The following is an 18,188-nucleotide window of genomic DNA, read 5'->3' as shown; positions in this document are numbered from 1 at the left end:
TGTTCCTGCTCTTATCCACATTCTGAAGAAACAAAAGTTTGTTTTATAATCCTTCATAAAAATGCAACAATACATAGCTGACTTACTATAACTGTAAAGTTCCAGCTACATGTTTTTTGAATGGATAATTGTTAGAAACTTGTAATTTTAGAAAAAAATAAAAGAGAAAAATAACATGGCAGCAGCTTCGACAGGAAGTACACATTTTGAATGTCTACACATTTTGCTGTTTGCATCATTAACAGTGTTATTTTATTATAGCTGTGTCACATACTTTTTTTTTTGTTCTTCAATATTTTGCAAGATATAGAAGTGATGATATAGAGGTACATTGCCATAATCTACTCTACTGTTCAAAAGTTTGGGGTCCGTAAGAAAAAAAAAAAAAGGTCTCTTATGCTCAACAAAGCTGCATTTATTTGATCAAAAATACAGTAAAACAGTAATATTGTGAAATATTATTAGAATTTAAAATAACCATTTTCTATTTGAATATGTTAATATGTAATTTATTGCTGTGATCAAAGCTGAATTTTCAGCATCATCACTCCAGTCTTCTTAAATCATTCTAATATGCTGATTTACTGCCTGAAGAAACATTTCTTATTATCAATGTTAAAAACAGTTTTGCTGATTAATATTTAAATGGAAACTATTACACATTTTTGTCATTTGAAATAGAAATCTTTTGTAACATTATCAATATCTTTGTCACTTTTGATCAATTTAATGCATCTTTGCTGAATAGAAGTATTATTTTCTTTTAAAAAATCTCGGTGACTCAAACACATGAATGGATCAGAGTGGAATCTTGTAAATGGAGCAAAATAATATTAACCACAAATAATGCTTAAATCAAAACCCAATGGATAAAATCAAGTTCCATTTGGAAATATCTCACATTCTGGGAGTTAAAAGTGTTGGTGTAAATCCTGCTATAAGAACATCCCTGTGCTGGTTTCATCCGAAACACTATTGCAACATCAATACATGTGGATTTTCTGTCTTGAGATCTAAGAACAAAATCCATCATTGCACATTTCTATGCTTTCTTAATCATACTCGCCATTTATTATTATTTCTGTTATGTGCGTAACTTTCATCTGTGGTTTAAAACCCTCTGCTGACTGGATTGGATTTGGAAGATAGAAGAGATCTGAACTGACCTGCATCCCAGAGGAGGAATCGAGAACATTTCGCATGGCTAAAAAAACTAGAGTGACTACAGCACTGTGTCTCTGTATAACCAATAACATGAACGACTACAAACAGACCCAGAGGACTCCTGATGACTGGACGAAGACCTATCACGACAAAACAAAATTCAAATCTCCTACGAGAGCCGTAAACACTCGATGCGGTCACACCAGCAGAAGCTCAGCAATCACTGATCTGACAGTGCGTTATGTCATCTTCCAACTGTCTAAACGATTCTGCTCAAGTATAGTTTTTTCTTTTGAGTTTACTTGGCAAAAGAAGTCACAGCTGGATTCCCGTGAAACAATAACTTGAGCTTTTGGGAGATGAATGTGAACAAGACCAAGGTTTGAAACAGTTCTTTCTAAGTCTGATCTTTTTCTGTTCTTTCGTCCCGCTGTTCCACACTGTCCCAGTACTTGTTTAGATGCGTTTGTTTTGTTCTCTCCTCTCAGGTGCATTGCTCTTTCTCCTTGTCCGTCAGTTTTTAGGCGTTATTGGAGCTGATCTCTCCTAGCAGCCAGTACGTCCTCATCCGGCCCTTTCCCTTCATCTCCACATCTCCCCTGAGCTCCAGCTGGAAGCAGTTGAATTCCTGCAGGACGGCCCGTGTGGCCTCTGAAACATGGATCTTCAGGGCTGACGGAGGAGAAATCAGCGCACAGAAGATTATGAAATAATCACACACACTCTTTTCTCTCTATGTGTGTTTGAAGGAATATAGCCATAAAATTGAACTCTCTTTAAGTTCACTTAAGGTGCTTTTTATTTCATTAATATTACATTATCTGTATGTAGTTTGTGATATACTTGAAAGATTTGAAGTACACTAGAAGTGCATAATCAATACAATAAAGATAACTTCTCTTTCACAAAGGTTTGCAGGAATCCCAGTATGGCATTTTATACTTTGTACTGAAGTTTATATGGAAATTATTATTCCTGAATGCACAGTTTTACTCAAAGTTCACTGATTTAGAAATGGCAGACTAGATCAAATGAATCACGAAAAGAAGCAGCTTTCACATGCAAAGAGGTTAGCCAATTATAACATATAATCATTTACATCAATCATTTACATAATCATGATCATTTATAACTAAGACTGGAGTAATGATGATGAAAATCCAGCTTTGTGTCATGAGAATTACATTCTAAAATATATTCAAATAGGAAAACAGTTATTTTAATTGTTAATTTTATAATATTTCTAAATATGTTTTTACTGTTTTTACTGTACTTTTTCTTTCAAATAAATGCAGTCTTGCTGAGCATAAATTAATTATTTCAAAATAACTACAAAAATCTTACCAACTACAGTAGTGTAAATTTCAACTGTTGTGGTGCAAGAAACCTTGACATACATAAAAATGGACTTTAGGGAAAAATAAATGCCACAGAAGTGTGGAATACAACCCTTTTAAAAGTCTGGAGGTGTCTCACCTTCTCCATTGGATTCCATGCGTGAAGCTGTGTTGACTGTATCGCCAAACAAACAATACCGAGGCATTTTCAAACCAACCACCCCTGCACACACGGGGCCTGGACACATGAAAACACACACCCACACACACATAACCATCAGTCAAACCTCCCCATTAGTCAGCCATCAACACACAGATATGTCCTCAGAGAGGCTAGACTGCTCTGTGCTGTATTTGTACTCTATTAAACACTTTCATGACCCCTGGTCCTCACCGCTGTGGATGCCGATGCGTAGGCGGAGCTGCTGGTCGGGTCGGTGGCGGATTTGAAAGGAGTGAACGGCCTCCAGCAGAGCCAGAGACATGCGGGCGATCTCGCGTGCGTGCAGTTTCCCGTTCCTCACAGGAAGGCCTGACACCACCATGTATGCGTCACCGATGGTTTCCACCTGGGGGCGCCACACAAAAACACATGGTTCGGCTCGGCGGTGGGCAGAGTGTGTAAGACACATCTCAGTCACTTCAAAAGATAGATCTTAGTTTCTTTCTTCTGCTGAATGTGTAACTGAACAGTTTATGGTAGCCATTGACTTCCACAGTACAGGAAGTCAGCGGCTACTAGAAACTGTTTGGTTGCCAACATTCTTCAAAATATCTTCTTTTGTGTTCAACAGAAGAAAGAAACTCATTCAGGTTTGGAACAACATGAGAGCGAGTAAATGATGACAGATTTTTATTTTGGGTGAACTATCCCTTTAAACTAATCGAGCACTTGTGTCGTTGAACAGGCAGTGAATGTAATGACTGGAATTACCTTGTACACGTCAAAATTGTCGATGATTGCATCAAAGCAAGTGTAGAGATCATTCAGCAGTGTCACCACCTGTGGCGGGTGCAAATGGACAAACAGATAATCTATTTTAACTCAATACTGAGTGTTGCAGTCAAGTACAAAATTAGTCTATAATTATTTGTGTGTCTCTTTGAGGAGTGTTTACTGAAATTTCTGGTTTCTGACCTGCATGGGTGTGCTTTCGGCTGATAATGCGGTGAAGCCCACAATGTCACTGAAGTAGATGGTGACCGAGTCAAAGGCTTCTGCCTGCACCAACTCACCTCGCTTCAGCTGCTCAGCCACTGAGCTGAAACAAAACACACACACACACACACACACACACACACACACACACACACACACACACACACACACACACACACACACACACACACACACACACACACACACACAATCACATACAGTCTCAGGCCAGTGAGAAAATACCTTCAGTTGAAAAATTGTAAAATTGTTGCACATAACTTAGTATGAATAATTTGATACAACCAGTAAAAAAAAAAAAAAATTTGAATAGATTTTTGAATAGTAGTACAATACATATAGTCATATGATTTACATACACTTTACAAACTGGTTAGCACAAACTGGCACTCACTGTGGGAGGATCTGATAGAGCAGAGCTTCAGCTTTACGTTTCTCCTCATGGTACGCCTGCGTCCTCTCCTCCACCAGCTCCTCCAGGTTATTAGCATACTGCTCCATACGGGACAGGAGGTTATCCAGGATGTTGGAACCATATCCACTGAGGCCACAACAGAGAAGATGAGGCAGAGACAAGAGATGTGAATGTGCGTCTGATCACTGCAGCACGGGTGGTGCTGCATGTATAATCATATTAATATTAATATTCATTATTATTAATGTTGTTATACATGCCATTTTTATTGCCTCATGTTAATCAGGAGACTATATATTATATTAGAGTGCTTTAAAAAATTAATTGATAAACTGTAGAACTGTATAATTATAACAAGAATTAGATAAACTGCACTAAAGCTACAAGATGACTAAAATATATGCGTCCAGTTACATGATCTAAAAATAAACTTTTGTAAACTTTATTTTAAGGACCAATTCTAATTATTAATTTAAATAATAATTGTTTATTGTCAGCATATTAGCTGTTTATACCTATGAAGCACATATTAATGTATTATTCTGCCTAACCATGTTATAGATCCTTTAATACCTAATACATACCTAAACTTAACAACTACCTTATTATTAAGCTTATTAATAAGCAGCAAATTAGCAGTTTATTGAGGCAAAAGTTGTAGTTAATAGCTAGTTAATAGTGAGACCTTAAAGTATGACCAAATTTCATCTTAAGCTCTTGTGTATGAGCTGATTTGTGAATCAGGTACCGGTTATTCTTGCGGAGCAGTACTTTAATCTGGTTGAAGTCGGGCCTCTCGTTGACGTCTTCTGACCAGCAGCGCTGCATCAGCTGTCCCAACTCATCACTGTGGCTCTGAGGACACAGCAGCGGACGCAGGTACGGCCAGCGGCCCTCCACCACACGCTCGATGATCTCTGAACCACAAATGACAAGCAGCAATGGAGAATAAGACAGACGAACAAACATCACACAGGAAATAACATACACAAATTAGCACATAGTGTTAGCATAGCAAATTTCACAGAAAAACAGTGAGTGCGATCGGACTCCCTACTGGCGCGAGTGATAAAAAAGAGAGCAAATGTGTGAGAAAAAAAAGGAAAGTGTCATTCACAGGTTTTGAGAAGACCTTGGACTTCACAAATGTCTTCACAGCAATCAACAGAAGTGATGATGACACAATGATGTCACGACCTTCCTGTCCCACTCCACATCATCTCACTGCACTCAGGAATACATATACTGCCTATATCTTCATCCACAACATGAACATATGATCACAATATGATTGGATGAGCTGCATTCAAAGCTGCTGTAAAAGTCCTGATATACACACTTTAAAGAAGGCCACATATTTTGATGTTGAATAACACATCAAAAACATTTTTTTTACATTCACAAGTCACATTATTTTTTAAAAATCTATCTATCCATCCATCCCTCTCTCGTTCTCTCTCTCTGACTGTTAATGGCAGTGTCTCTGGCATTCTCTCATTGCTGTCTTTGACTCCCTTTGTTCTGGTGGTGAGCTGGCTCTGCTCCAGACACCTCACTCGTGTTTTGTTGTCTCTCTTTAATGCAGCCGCTGGTATGTGTGTGGTGATCCATTTATGAGGACGGGTGACATAGCTGAGTGTGTGTTTGTATCCATGTCTTCATACATAAGCAATAATGACACTGATAGAATGTAAATATTAGACACAGAACATAACAGAACATAGATTTTCCAACCCAAAGCACACAAAACAAAAGACAGCAACAGAGACAGTTACCACGTAACAGCTAAAAGTGACCAGGGCACTTTGCACAAACAAAAAATATTTCTAAACGTTTATATTTAGCATAATTTACAACCAATCTTTTATTGTATGTGAGAGTGTGTATAATATATATTGGCCAAAAAGCATTTGAACACTTGAAACTTTCTGAATGTCATTGCAGTAAATAAATCACTTATCAAGGCATTGTTATTTGTACAAATGCTGCTTGAACTTTTCTCAGAAGCTTCATTTGTCTGAGTTCATCTAAAAATGAAAACTTGCTGAAAATGTAGTGACACTCAGGCCTTCCAAGATGCTGGTGATATCTTACTTCAAAATAAATGCCACTTGGTTTGATATTTTGTTATCTAATGCAATGACATTTTAAGTATGCAAAGATTATTTGGGCCACTGTTACTAATGCTTTGACGTAGGAAACTGTTTTTATCTTGCTTACAAAGCGAGTGGGCAAGAGAGAGGTGAGGTGAATGTAAACACAGGAGACATGGAAAGGACAAATGACATGGAAAAGTACCCCGTGCCATCAGTGTATTTCACGGCATAATCTGTATCTAATTAACACATTTTATTTAATGTTGTTTTGATGCACATAAAAGCGCCAAACGAGAAAGTACTTTCACCTGCATAATGAGTTAACCCTTCTCGTGAGAGTGTAATGCTGAAATATTCATGTTCACAAATAAAAACTTCTCTTGAAAGTGTGAAATAAAATTACTATTTTACTGTGGGATCAAACAGCAAGTGATGCTTTTCAGAGACTGTTACTAAAAGGGAATGCTCACCCAGATATGACAATTTCTCTTGTTTTATATTGCAGTTTGCTATTAAACAAGCAAGTACCAATGATAACAGTCACGTCAAACCCAGCACTAGGTGATAAATAAGACTATCCACAATACACTCTGAGAAAAAAACAAGCACAAAGCAGTCACTGGGGCAGTACATTAAGACTCAAAAGCTAAAACATACATCATTGTACCTTATTTACCCCTAAATGGTACATATTAGTACTTCTTTAAAAAGGTACCACCACAGTGAGAGTTTTGTATGTGTATTTGTTCCCTGAGAGTGTTAAAAAAATAACTTTCAAAATATAGATTATCTTCAAGCTGATTTCAGTGTTGTTATTGTTAAATAAAATGAAAACTGTAACTATAAATAAAAAATAAAAATAAAATAATTGAAATTAAATTAAAATTAGTTTAATTGATATTGGTAACAATTATTATTATTATTTTTTGCATATTATTCATTAATTTTATTCAAGTTTTGGGGAATCGCAGCACATGACATGAGACTTCTCTTCAATAAAATATCAGGACAGTTAATATTTTCTTAACATTATGGCTTCCAAAAAATCTAAATGAATTTTAATTCCAAAATTAAAAACATGTTCATCACTAAAGAGCTGTATTCACAACATTATATGCACGTATTAATTGCATTTTTAATTCACTTTTGAATAAATTAGTAGATCTGGACAAAAAAATACCATTCATTACACCTTTACAGTACTGTGTGTGACCTCTGACCTTTAGGGCTGAGACAGGGGCCTTCCAGGTAGAAGACGCCCTTCAGTAGTGCGAGTTCCTGCAGGATGATGCCAAAGCTATAGACGTCACCTTTTTGTGTCCCACATACAGGTGGGTTGTCAGCACGCAGAAGCTCAGGGGCTGTCCACAGCTTGCCTGTGAACGCAAAGATCGATGTTACATCTTCACACACATGCAATCTGTATCCTTGCATTGCAACGGTACTCACGTGCATAGAGAGCGTGCATGTCCTCCAAGTTGTTCTCCTTGTGGAAACTTTCAAGGCCGTAATCAGTGATCTTCAGCACGAAGCGGCTGTCCACCACGCAATTGGAAGACTTCAGGTTGCCGTGGGAGACAATGACGCTGTTGTGGAGGAACACCATTCCCTGAGTGGTGAAAAGATGACAGTTTTACAAAGACATCTGACAGCAAGCATCCATCGTATTTACCAACACCGCACCACCAAAACATGAATTAAAATTTCTTTTGCAGCTGCAACATGCTTTCCGGAGTCATAATTTGCACGTCAGGGAATTGACATCCTCATAAACCATTACAAATAACACACGTCTCAAAACCACCCCAATAAAATATCACTCATTAGAAAGCCTCAATTTAACTGAGAACTATATTTTACAAAATGCAAAGCAGTTTGCTGCAGTGAGAGATTTATATTTCAGTGTTCCTTGACAAGCATCATTAAAACAGCAAGAAATCTTTCCCTTTCCTTTCATGATGTGAAACACTCACCTTAACAATGTCATTGATCAGAGAATAGCGAAACATCCAGTCCAGCGTGATTCCTTCACTCTCCATGAGGACCAAAATCTCACACACACACACACACACACACACACACACACACACACACACACACACACACACACACACACACACACACACACACACGTGGCGCATGAGGAAAGCCCATGTGGAGAGAAGAGTTGATGGGAATTAATTAAATTCTTTCACATCATCTTGTCAGTTATGTGTTATTATATTTTCAGTTTATAGCTAAAGTGTGTAATTTTCTTGTTAAAATACTTCTTATCCTAGTTGAATGTGCGGAGACAACTCTAAGTAAGCCCATTGTAGACTGACTTTTAAGAGTAAACACTGTGGTGCTTTCAACGATTGCTTTTTGTTTTAACAATCTGACATTGCAACACTGGCTCAACCAATAGCATTAGTTTGGGGGCGGGACTAGCCATTTTCTAGTGGGACATTGTGGTGGTGATGTTCCTTTTTTTTTTTTTTTACATAAAATTCAACAAGATTTTTAAACTCTACATCTACAAAATGATGAATAAAAAATGTGCATCAAACTTATTTTTGCTGTTTTGCAAAATTTATATAGATTTATGAAGGTGCTGTATATTGAAATGGATTTGTATAATGGAATGGTATTTCATACATGCAACTTAAAAAATATTATTGTAAATAATAATAAAAATAATAAAAAAATTAATTGAAGCAAATCTCTCTTTAAATAATAATGAGCGTTTCGACACAAGACTTGTGAATTGCTGCCTTGGACTCTGTATAATATGGTTCAGTTAACTCTTTCCCCGCCAGCATTTTTGAAAAAAGTTGCCAGCCACCACCAGCGATTTTGATGATTTTCACTAAAATTTGATGGCCTACAGTATATTTTGCTGTATGAATATTTCAATGTGCAATGCACCAAAATAAAGACCAGTCGAATATAGGTAGGTTTCACAAAATTTTATAATTTTGAGCAAAAAGGTTAGAAAATCACATTTTTATCAAAAACTACATCTGGATAATATTCAGTACGATTATCAAAGACTAAATCCAGTAAATCAGTTCCATCAACACCTCCCAAGCTTGCACAGCCATATACCACTTCCTGGATCATCATTTTACTCTGTAACATTATGCAGTTTTCATTTATATGCTGTCTATTGCTGATGATTACATTATTTATCATATGCATCTGTTTACATAAGAGATCGCTAGTTTTTCTGTCCTGTTCACTTATGTTTTTGTTTTTGGGAGGATTTGTACTCATTCAGAAGATGTGTAATAGTGCCCCTGAGTGTATAACAGTGAAAACACGAAAAGCTGTAAAAACTCTTCAATGGCGGGGACGCGTTGTCATCTAAATGAAGAGATAACTCGTCAATGGCGGGGAAAGAGTTAAGAATCAGGCAGCCCATGACATACTGGCTGTGTGTTTTCTTTTCAGCTTTTCTGAGCTGACAGACACGCCAGAAATGCATGAAAAGCTAAAATAAGTGAAAATTTTATCGGATGTCCCCATTAAAATAAATTAAAAATGAACTGAAAAACTGAAAATATAAAATGAATAGCTAATTGAAAATATTACTAAACACTAGCATATAAATAACACTCCACTGAGCTAATCACACTGCATTTTGGGTTTGCCTTATGTGTGAAAGATACATGAATGTATGTCAAAGATACAAAGATGCAGTGCTGCTTTAGAAGAAGATATCTTAGAAGGCAGCATAATTATTTATGTCAGAATTGTGTCTTAAAATGTTGTCTGGGACGGTAGAAGAAGCAAGTGGTAAAGATTATTCTTGCATTTGTGAGTATTTATGTTTTTATGCATTTAAAAAACAAGCAAAAAGTCAATCTACTGTATTTGTTTGTTTGTGCATACAATGAAAATGTTGGCAAGGTAAGTCAAAATTTGAATCCTTATTGTTAAGCCCTGCTTGGTGAAACAAAAAGTGTGGCATAAACACAAGCCATCTATTAATACATCCATGCAGGTGCAGTAACTGAGAGCAGCGGTGTGCGTCAGTTTTCACCTGCAAGCTTCCTCGAGGACAGTACTCTGAAAGGATACAGATGTTGGGTGGGTCGATACAAGCGCCGATAAAGCGTGTCAGGTGTTCATTCTGTACATCACGCATCTATGATAGGAAGAGAAAAGAAGGGAAAAGAGGAAGGAGAACAGCATGAGGAGGAGAGGACAAAGAGAGAGAGAGCTGTTTAGTTTCTCTTGTCCATCAGTCCCCGGCTATTAATATCTCCCAGGACATCATATAAAGTTAATTAAGGCACCTGGCAAAAAGCACAAAACGGCATGGACGCACACTTACATGCTTGAGTTCAAACAGCACTCTCCTGGTGAGCTCGATGCGCTTCTTGTTGACATACTTAATGGCTGTTATGTTTCCCTGGAAAAAGAGGCATCAACGCACATTAGTTTCAGCCTGATTGCTATCGTGGGCTTGGCAAAGAGCTGGAGGGCAGATAAAAAAAATGCCCCACCATTTAAGAGAAGAAAAAGTGCAACCTAATGTGTTAATTAAGCACCATCCTAATTAATGGGGGAAATTATGACATGTGGACATGAATAGCGCTCATCCTCATGGGTTCTGCTTAATTGGAGAGGAACTACATCCGATGAAGAATGGGTCCATTAGCCAGGGCATGCCAATGGTATTCTGGGAGATCTACAGATGAACCCTTCCATTGTTTGACACTTCTGCTGCTAGGCAGGATATGTAACATATTTACATGAGAAATGAAAAAAATTTAAAGTTATATATTTACATTTATTATTATGAAAAATGCACAAAAACACTATTTCTAAATTTGTTATGAAATAGATTTTTTTTTTAATTTAGTTTTACTCTAAACCTGCATAAAAATCGAAGCCATAAATCTAAACTAGTTGTGTTCTAAATTTGAGCTCTCAGTAAGTTTTTGAGTGCAGTACCAGTTGTTTACACTAGATGAAATTTGTTTCACATTCTTTTCCAAAGCGGTCACAAGTGTGAATCATTTGTGCGTGTGTGTGTGTGTTCACATAGCAAGTTTCATATCATTCTGACGAAGTCAAGATTTAACACGCCAAAAAAGTTTAAAGACCAAAAAACATCCTGAGATTCAAAGTGGAGTGGAGGGGCTGTCAAGCGCCCCCTTGAGGAAGGAAACATAGGGAACAATTATTAGCCAAGAAGATTTGCCGGCCAGGGCCCAACCACCCCTCACCACCAAACCTTTAATACCTTGTAATAGCCAGTCTTGGCATAGATCTGGAAGTTTCCATCCATAGTCAGCAGTGAGCCGTAGTTAGAGCCTCTCTGTGTGTAGAGAGATAAATAAGACAATGAGCAGCTTTACTCAAACTATAGGAAACCATTGGAAATGACAGTCAGTGTGTGTGTGTGTGTGTGTGTGTGTGTGTTTCCCCTCACCAGTGACATGGTGAGTTTGCTGCAGGCTCTGCGCAGCACCTTCTCCATGTTACTCATCTGGATGTCCTCCCAGTGCACACGCCACAGCTGAGCGGTCAACTCATTCTCCAGCTTCAGCTTCCTGACGCCGCCGAGTGACGGACAGAGAAACAGACAGAGAGAGAAAGAAAGAAGAGTAAAAATAAGCAGAGGAGAGGGACAATGAGAGATGGGATGCAACTGGGAAAAACATCAGATGAAAAATTGTAATAAAGACAAACAATTGAGAAGAACAAATGTGGCATAAATGTTAAATATGACAAATCAATATGTGTCACTGTCAGCATTGGAATACAGTGTACTGAATTTAGGTAACAATGTTGCTTAATAATCAATTTCTGTAACAGCTCTCAAATCGCACATGATAAAATATCCTTCAGAGGAAAAGAACTTAAAAAAGTTTTATTATTAGCATTTGCATGATTATTATCAAGTAATGACTGAGGCATGCAAATATTAATAGAAATAATACAGAGCAAAACAAACAATCTGATTTTCTTTACATAGCTGGATTACTCCACAATTGCTGCGTGGTTCTAAAATCTAAAAATGTAATTCATCAATCAACATGTGCAACTTACCATGGTATATTAATTAATTGATCTAATTCACTCATTTTCATTCTCATTTCACACAAGGCCACACTAAATACCTGGAGAATATTAGAAATGAATATAATTTTCCATTGAGAGAATGCCTCTTTTGACAGTGGTATCTAGAGCTGTAGTCAAGTCCAGCTTTGTCAAGTCCAAGACCAGGACTAGTCGAGGCCGAGTTAGGACCGAGTCCAAAGAGGTTCAAGTCCAAGTCCAAAAGTTTCGAGTCCAAGTCAAGACCGAGTCCAAATGAGAGAGGATCCTCTTCAAGACATAATTAACTATTTATAATGTATGTGATGCAAGAGACAGGATATCTCCTATTCTAAGAAAATAATTGTACATTATTATTTGTAATGATCAAAAAGCATGTGCAAAGTAACAACTCTGTAGGACAGGGGTCTCCAAACTAGATCCTGGAGGGCAAGTGCTCTGCAGAGATAAGCTCCAACTGGCCTTAACACACCTATCTGGAAGTTTCTAGTGTGTCTAGTAAGAGCTTGATTAGCTGGTTCAAGTGTGTTTAATTAGGGTTGGAGCTAAATTCTGCAGAACACCGGCCCTCTAGGACCGAGTTTGGAGCTGTAGGATCAAATTATTTTTTATGTACTTTATTTACATTTATTTTACTTTATAATGCTGCTGTTTGCTGACATCATGTCTGTGGTCAAAAATTAAAATGACTGATGCCTTGGCGCAGCACACACACGCAAAGCTCAGGATATGATGCATGCGCAGTTAAGTCTAGAAGGGATACATTTGGTGCTAATGGGCATGCGCGCATAAATACAGCGTAATTTTTGTCACACTGTACAACATTAATTAGTATTTCATTATTGTAGAGGGTACGTTTAAGGCTGTGGTAGGTGTAGACATTAATAAAACACAATCTAACAGGTAGAAAATTAAATTAGAAAATATCTAAACTTCAAAACGCAGCAAGTGCACCGCTGGTCATGTGACAACAATCAACGAATCAGCTTCATCCTTTACCGTAACTAAATTGAAAGCTAAGCCAAGATGGAGAAACAGCTGATCATAGCTGTACAAGGATAGCCATTTCTTAAATGAATTTATTAGCAGAGCTACTGCAAGGGATTTATAGTGCTGGAAATCCATTTATCCTTTGCTGAAACTTCTGCGTCTTCACGGAGAGCAGGTCATGGTTGCCTAGTAACGTCAGACGCCACGGGAGCGCAAGCATAGAGCGCAGGCTACAGAGTGCTTTGGAAAAAAGGAGAAAACAGCTAGGCTAGCGTTTTTCACACGTTTTCAGGCGTGACATGCAAACATGGTTTTGTTTTGAAGGAGAAGAAAGCATATTGCTGGACTCGGTTGAGACCAATGAGAACACTGGGCGAGTCCAATGACCAAGTCCGAGACAAGTCTGAGTGCAAACACCAATGAGTCCGAGACAATATAAAAAAGTCTCGAGACCGGACTCGAGTACTACAGCCCTAGTGGTGTCCCTTTAAAAATACAATTTGTTTAAACTATTTCAATATATTTACAATTTACACTTACCAATAAATATAACCTTTTTAACAAATAATTTTACTTAATATTAACTTGTGAAATTAAACCTGGAGTTTTGTGGCAGAAACTAAATTTTATGCAATCTCCATGCGTCTCCCACGTCAACAAAGGAAAGAAAACTTGGCTTGTCAAGACATCTCAGGGACTTTTTAATAACAAGGCAACTTATTAAAACATATAATTTTCTATAAAGGAAATGTGTACATTGCAGTTGGACTTTTTGTTATTTGAAACTGAGCAACAGCATCTGCTAGAGCAATTATAGAATGACCTGTTGGAGAATTTGCTATTCATCACAGAAAAAGAAGATAATCAGTGCACATACTGTATATATATGACAGTCTAAAGAAGGGCTCTCCAACTCAACCTGATCTCACAGGAAAACAGAACTACATTACAAGATGACAGTTTCTTATGAACAAAAGTATACGATTTGAATAAAAGCATGAAACCCCACTCCTAAACCGTCAGTGGGACACAAGCAGATCATATGAAACATACAAATGAGACTGTATACAAATTAGTCACCAATTCGCCAAAGTGTAAAATAGTTACAAATTGCCATGAGAGCCTATTGTTCGGCTTTAATGTGAGTGAGAGTTATCTGAAGGGATGCAATAATCTACTTGATTGATATACCATCTGTGTCTTTGGATTATGCTTCAGAATGACAATAACACACTGTTTTTATTTCCACTGTTAGTCACTACCATATGTCCAAGGCTACGAACCATAATTAAATCTCTTGATATCCTGCCTCAATGAATATAATTTACTGGCTTTGCAGAGTTCTTGAGCATTTTCTGTTAGCCCATCAGATAAAATGGATAAAATTGGGTAAAACGAGAAACTAGAATTTTGAAATTACTTTTTTAATATCTAAGCAAAGCACAGCTAGGTGTAAGCTGAATGGGGCTCTCCACCTGTAATAATGCATCATAATGTGTAATTATTTTTTATAACTGAGCAATTTATATGATGACAGCATAGGCAGGTCATCACTCTGAACTGATAGCATCAGAGTCGAAGTGCTAGCTACAAAAACTCTAAAAGTACTACTAAATGTAAATAGAAATACATTTAAAATAAAAAAAAACAGTTTTTAATGAAATGTTAAAATAGCTCTTTTATAATCTCATGCTAGCATTATGAAAAATAAGTGCAATTAAGTAAAAATAAAATTAATTTTATAGTATCTAAATCATATTTGGAGAACAGCTGAAAATGTGACTTTTTAATAAAGCACAACCACCATTGGCTGCAATTCTTGGCATGAACTTAATAGAAATCATATATGCATTTCATTGTCATTGGATACATAGTCACATATGGTATAAAGTGATGAAGTCATGGAGACGTAGACTGAGTTGCTATATCTTTCTCTGTCGTGGTCTGGCAGTAAGTTCCCTAATTAAAAATCAGGAACAGATAGAGGAGGAGAAAAACAGAAAGAAAGACAGACAGACAGAGAGATATAATATCAGACCCAGATCGCCCAAAGCTCAATATTACATCATGTCTACACTGCAGGCCAGTGACACGACCAAACAAGAATGCTCATGTCATAATCAAAGTTTGATTAAAGCGCTCTAGTTGTGTCACGTCATGTCGCTCGCTCTCAGTATAGACATTGTGTTTATCTGCACGGGTTTCAACTGACCTGTATATGAAGACTGTGACAGTTACGATGATGATAAAAATGAAGCACACCACTATGGAGATCATCTGGTGCATGGTGACCGTCTCTGAGGAACAAAACCAAGAACACAATCTCCACACATCTGAATTTCATTAGAGATCACACAGACAGCAGTAAGATAATCAGACCTGCTGAAATCATTTCATACACATTATTTTATTCTGACCTCTTATTTTTCTTTCTCTGCCACAGATGTCAGTGTTTGAAATTTGCTTCAAAGATAACTTCATGCAACCCAAATGCACGATGAGTGCAAAGTAAGCCAATTTTTCATGACAAAGGACTAAATCAGATGGGTCATTCTTACCATATGCAGTTAATTTAAATTTTTTCATCATGCATGTCCTTACATTCATATTGAATAGATATTAGCATTTTTAACGCAATATCCATAATGCAAGATACCAAAAGGCTGGGATCAGTACATTTTAAAGAAATTTACTTCAAGTTCACAACCCTGTGTAAGCCAATGGTTTACTTTAGCTCTTAATTTCTTTCATGTTAATTTTCTTAATATTGTATAATTAATCGCGTTCTAATCAATCTGATGTGCTTCAGCTTTGACAGAGCAAATTTCAGTCTGCCTGGTCTACAGAAATACCTGTCAATGAAAGCATATCCATTTTTAAAAGTAAAAAATGGTACTGCATAACAGGAATAACCCATTATGTAAATATATAAATATGATATATAAATATAAATATGACTTTTCATACTGTGGCTCTTCAGTGGGCTCTTTGAGGATCATTTTCAGGTCACGAGTCTCTCACATGCTCTTGCAATAATGATCAGCTGCTGTGTGCTAATTTTTGGATCTGTTATTAACCTAAATTTAATTAAGAAACATTACAGAACTACATTAAAACAACATGAAACATGCCTTGATTTAATTATTATGTTAATCATTAACTCCAAGTGTTTTCCTCTGCTTACACTTACATATTTTTCCATCTGTTAACTGGTCACTACAATCTTCATTTCAGAAACTACAGATTGCGCTTAAAAACATTACTTTGAATTATTACACTGGTTATATAACACTTCATACATTTGCATACATTATATGTAGAAGTATACTTAATATATTCTGAAAAATATTCACAAGTGAAGAATACTGTACAGTCATCCAGTCATTGTCAAAATATATCCCAACAGTATTAAAATAAAACTAAAATGAAGTGGCTGATTGTATATTGTCTTGCTTATTGCAAGACTACTTATAAATGCAAGGACATGAAATATTGATTTGAGTCTAAATTATTTTATTACATAGGAAGACATGTTTGGGAACATGATTTTGTCTGGAGTCTGGTGTCTTTTCATACAGGTCTATTATAATATGAGTTATATAGGCCTACACTCACTTGCCAGGCAGGCAGGGTTGTCATTTTTGAAGCCACACAGTGGGATATCTGGAGGCGGATTTCCCTTCAGCCAATACACCTTCATCCCTGGCTCTGGAATCATCCGCTTCTGACTGCCATTATACACGGACACAATCTAGGACATACAGCCATCATTTCAGCAGCAGTGAGATGGGTTTAGACAGTAATGTATTTTAAAAATGAAGAGGTATATATATGATCAGATGAAGGTCTCTGTACCTGATAAACTCCTGTAGCAGTGTCGGTCATGTCCCATAGAGCAAAGTCAATCTCCCGATCGCCATTCTCATCCAGTTGAACGAGTCCGGTAACCCCTTTGAAGATTAGAAAACAAACATTAGATCAGATGTTCATTAAAAAAGCTGGTGTGTCAGGCTGTGCAATACATTTTGAGTCTTGTTTCATTACTAGACTCCCAAAACAAATTGTCATTTTGGCAGTAAAACATTCCCGTGGGAAAAAGGGTACAATGTAAAAAAGTTTTCTTCAAAATCCCACTTTTAATTCAATGTGTTATTTGCAGTTCCCTTTCGGTTGGTCACTCGTAGTGTCACGTTGGAAATGACTGATGAATTTGGATCTCGCTTAGAGAGAACAATCCACTTTGAGCTTAAACTAAACGACCCAATGTACATTGGCATGCGGTGATTGCATCCAGCTGACATTAATCGCAGCGCAAGTATAACTAGGCAGCAGGTGCAACGCATACTCAGCTTTTCACTTCGGATCTGAGCGATTTTATAGTTCTGACTGGTCTTATGGTGACGGTGAGGAATTCCACTCTGAGGAACCAACCTCCGACCTCCTTCCATCGGCACTTTGCAGCCAGCGGAGCTGCCCAGGGAACAGGCTGAACCCTCCCATGGGGTACCACTTGTATCCTTTGGTGCTACCCCGAAGATGGGATGTCGATCGCTGCATCGGAGGGTGAGTCAGCCCTTTCTGAAGATGATGTTCCTGCAGCACTTACACCTACTGGGTGGCCGGTGATACCGTATTCGGATCCGGAAATGGTGGCTATGCTTGTCTGGGCCACCGAGAAGTTTGGGCTCGAATGGAAGCATCCACCGCGTCCTGAACCCTCGATGCTGGACGATTGGATTCTCGGGGGGCTTGCTCTGGTTCTCAGGGCCCCACCCCAGCACTTTTTTTCCTGGAATTGTATGATGAGCTCACTGGGTCATGGACGTCAACTTTCACTGCCAGAAACCGCCCTGGTGATTCATCCACCCTCATCACCCTCAACAGTGGGGCAGCGCGGGGGTATACTGAAATCCCTTCATTGGAGCGGTCGGTTGTGATGCAGTTGTGTCCAAATACCA

At 37.6% G+C, this 18,188-nt stretch overlaps 1 protein-coding gene across 1 annotated transcript in view; it reads right to left on the bottom strand.

The window, feature by feature from the left end:
- Positions 1–651: 651 nt before the first annotated feature.
- Positions 652–18,188, bottom strand: part of npr1a (natriuretic peptide receptor 1a) — a 105,495-nt gene continuing 87,958 nt past the window's right edge. The window contains exons 6-22 of the mRNA XM_042776731.1: positions 17,086–17,180; positions 16,846–16,981; positions 15,443–15,527; positions 11,612–11,732; positions 11,423–11,497; positions 10,508–10,585; positions 10,214–10,318; positions 8,163–8,234; positions 7,639–7,798; positions 7,410–7,565; positions 4,842–5,010; positions 4,073–4,219; positions 3,640–3,763; positions 3,436–3,504; positions 2,896–3,070; positions 2,641–2,739; positions 652–1,836 (exon numbers count right to left, since the gene is read on the bottom strand). Of these exons, the coding sequence (XP_042632665.1) occupies positions 1,685–1,836; positions 2,641–2,739; positions 2,896–3,070; positions 3,436–3,504; positions 3,640–3,763; positions 4,073–4,219; positions 4,842–5,010; positions 7,410–7,565; positions 7,639–7,798; positions 8,163–8,234; positions 10,214–10,318; positions 10,508–10,585; positions 11,423–11,497; positions 11,612–11,732; positions 15,443–15,527; positions 16,846–16,981; positions 17,086–17,180 (2,018 nt within the window). The 3' untranslated portion in view covers positions 652–1,684. The remainder of the gene's footprint in view (positions 1,837–2,640; positions 2,740–2,895; positions 3,071–3,435; positions 3,505–3,639; positions 3,764–4,072; positions 4,220–4,841; positions 5,011–7,409; positions 7,566–7,638; positions 7,799–8,162; positions 8,235–10,213; positions 10,319–10,507; positions 10,586–11,422; positions 11,498–11,611; positions 11,733–15,442; positions 15,528–16,845; positions 16,982–17,085; positions 17,181–18,188) is intronic.

The sequence above is a fragment of the Cyprinus carpio genome, chromosome A19 (assembly GCF_018340385.1).
Source record: "Cyprinus carpio isolate SPL01 chromosome A19, ASM1834038v1, whole genome shotgun sequence".
NCBI classification, from domain to species: Eukaryota; Metazoa; Chordata; class Actinopteri; order Cypriniformes; family Cyprinidae; genus Cyprinus; species Cyprinus carpio.
This window is presented reverse-complemented; position numbering and strand designations above follow the sequence as displayed.